This window comes from Rhincodon typus, chromosome 33, assembly GCF_021869965.1.
Source record: "Rhincodon typus isolate 14 chromosome 33, sRhiTyp1.1, whole genome shotgun sequence".
NCBI classification, from domain to species: Eukaryota; Metazoa; Chordata; class Chondrichthyes; order Orectolobiformes; family Rhincodontidae; genus Rhincodon; species Rhincodon typus.
This window is the reverse complement of record NC_063364.1, coordinates 28649990-28652947: the sequence shown is the minus strand read 5'-3', so window position 1 is coordinate 28652947 and position 2958 is coordinate 28649990. Positions and strand designations below refer to the sequence as shown.

At 42.6% G+C, this 2958-nt stretch overlaps 1 protein-coding gene across 1 annotated transcript in view; it reads right to left on the bottom strand.

Annotated features, from left to right (window-relative positions):
* LOC125486779 (integrin alpha-11-like) overlaps positions 1-2958 on the bottom strand; it is a 38050-nt gene that overhangs the window by 22747 nt on the left and 12345 nt on the right. The window contains exon 3 of the mRNA XM_048615757.1: positions 2614-2704. Within this exon, the coding sequence (XP_048471714.1) occupies positions 2614-2704 (91 nt within the window). The remainder of the gene's footprint in view (positions 1-2613; positions 2705-2958) is intronic.

Sequence of the window (2958 nt, the reverse complement as noted above, 5' to 3'; positions counted from 1 at the left end):
CACTGTACAGGGACCCCCTCCCCTGGGGTAAATCACACTGTACAGGGGACCCCTCATCTGGGGTAAATCACACTGTGTGTTAATAATGCCATACCACCTCCAAACTAATCTTCAAACAGAACTGAAATGTCACATTTTGCCACTTTGACTTATTCAGAAGTTAGCCCGACCTTGGCTTTGATTGTAACATTGAGCTCCCAAAGCATGAGGCCCAGGACAGTCTCCCCTCGGGGTAGTCACCATTATAGAACACATCTGACAGTAAATTTCTACTTGACCGTGTACTCTATGTGCAATCCTTGTGGAATTTTGAGTTTAAGGACAGCACCCGGTTTAAATTTATGTTCCAATTGTCTCCAGCTGCCGACTAATTATTTAACTCAATCTATAAAGAAATCTTTAATCACAATTATTAAGAAATGCTATTTGATTTTTAAAACTTCAAGTTCTTAAGATGTAAAATATGCAAGTTGATCTGGAACACACACAAGGGAATCTTTTGGCTCTGGAATCCATGTCGATCCCTGTGGTCTCCATTTAATATTTCCATCAGAACACCAGTCAGTGCTTTGCCAGAATTTCCATGAAAGCTCTTGAGATATGCAGTGCAAACTTTATTCCAGTTCCTTGGGATATGCTGCCAGAAGTCCTTGACAGGGACACTTTGTTGGAAATTTATTACAGCTATCTCAGCGCATAGTGTCTGTGTTTCCATACAGCTTGTTTGTTTAGTACACAATGCCAGGATTAACACACATAAATCCTAGTTGGTATACCTTAGGGACAAATTGTTTGAGACAGATACAGGTTAAGTCTTATCCGGGCTCTGGACAACAACCTGCCTCTACCCTCCTATACTAAGCCATAAAGACACAAGTGTACCGTGCTAAGTATGGAGAAAAAGGCTCTTGGAATACAGTGTGAATAATAAAGCAGGTGAGATCACAATCTGTGTGCAATTCTCAAGTGAAACTAGAAACGGTGGAGATTCAATGAGACCTCAGGGTTCACATGCACAAATTATGAACTGGTAGAGGAAGTACTCAAGAAGGGGATGGAATATTGGGCTTTATACCTAGAGCAGTTGAAGACAAGGGTGTAGAAGACATGCTTGAACCATGAGGAAGATGATATGACCTTGAAAGGAGTGCAGTGTAGATTAATCCAAAGCCAAAAGATATTTGAACCAGAAGGGATGAAACTAACATATATAAAGGGTTGTATATTGTCAATATACTGAGGCTGGATGCATATCATAACATAAGATCTAACAATTCAAATTCTACCCAAGATACAATTTGAACTTCCATTCCCTAGATTATTGGACCAGTGCTATGAATTATTAACCCAGTAATATAACCATTCTCAAAGCAGATCAAAATGGAGCTTGGCAGTTAACCTTCAATCATTAACTTCTACATGCTCCATGGCTTCACCATGACCACAGTCCACTAAATAGCACTCTCATACACTATATGCCTTTCATTGGTACTCTTGCAACTTCTGCTGAGGAGCAAAGGTGAAAGACTTCAACAGACAATGTGTCTTTTTACAGCAACATAACCACTATGCCCCAGTACCCAGAGTCCTACACTTTTTCTTGGGAATAGTTTGTCCACAAAAGTCTGGAATAAAAGCAGCTTTATTGATATATGGACAATACAGTGCAGAACTGAATGGGACTGGATCCGGAAGATCCCACACAATCCCCAGTTTGAGCCAGTCTGATGGTTCTCCACCCATTCACTAGCCATTGATTCCTGCAGGAATGTGCACACACATAAAAACAACTTGCATTCACATAGCGTTTTTCACAATAATAGAATGTCTCAAAGCATTTTAGCATTGAGCCAATTAGCACAGAGCAGGATCTCACGATCAGGAACATGATAATGACCAGGCAATTGTGTTGTGACATTGAATCATAGAATTCCTACAGTGTGGAAACATTCAGCCCATTGAGTCCACACTAACTTTCTAAAGAACATCCCACCCAGTTCCACCCCCCCTACCTCATCCCTGTAACCCTGCATTTCCCATGGCCAATCCAGCTAGCCTGCGCATCTTTGGACTGTGGGAGAAAACTGGAGCACCCAGAAGAAACCCAGGCAGGCACGGGGAGAATGGCCAGCTCTGCACAGACAGTCGCCCGAGGGTAGAATTGAAACCTGAAGCTGTGAGATAGCAGTGGTAACCACTGAGCCACCATGCCACCCTATTGATTGAGGGATAGATGTTAGCCAGGATACTGGGAAATGTATCCTGATCTCCTTCAAAATAGTGTCATATCCAACCGAGTAGATGGATGGAACCTTGGTTTATTTTGCCATCTGAAAGAATATATCTTGCACACTACAGCATTCTTTGTCTGTACTCTCCTAGAGAGTCAGCTTTGATTGCTGCCCTCAGCCCCTGGAGTGGACCTTGAACCCAGGACTTATAATGTAGAGAGTGCTGAATGTATGGTCATTAGTATCTGGCTTGAATGTGATGCTGTCCATAGTTGAATAATGACTGTGGAATTGTTCTCCAGCAAGATTGCAGACCTCTCAGTGAGCATGAGCAGAACAAACTGACCAGGCAGAAAGCCAGAGTAAACAGCAAGGACAGTACCTTAAACGTGAAATTAAACGGAGGATCGAACTCTCCATTTGCCTCCATCTCTTCCACTGATTTCAAATCGTAGCGTTCGGGACTGGAATCCCTGTCACAAAGTCAAATTGTTAATTGTGCTGACTGAAACTTCCGGAAGTAGAGGGGGAATCACACACTGTGCTCAACAAGCTGCGGGAGTCAAGAAACTGGGTAATGGCGCAGTGTGAGGTTTGTAGAAGATCCCCTCTCAATTTCAAACCCAACTCGTTATATGCATTCCTTGTACCAATCAGAAACGGTGCATTGAAATCATTCCTTCCACCAATCAAATTCAACCCCCTGAATCCATCCCTTCCACCAATC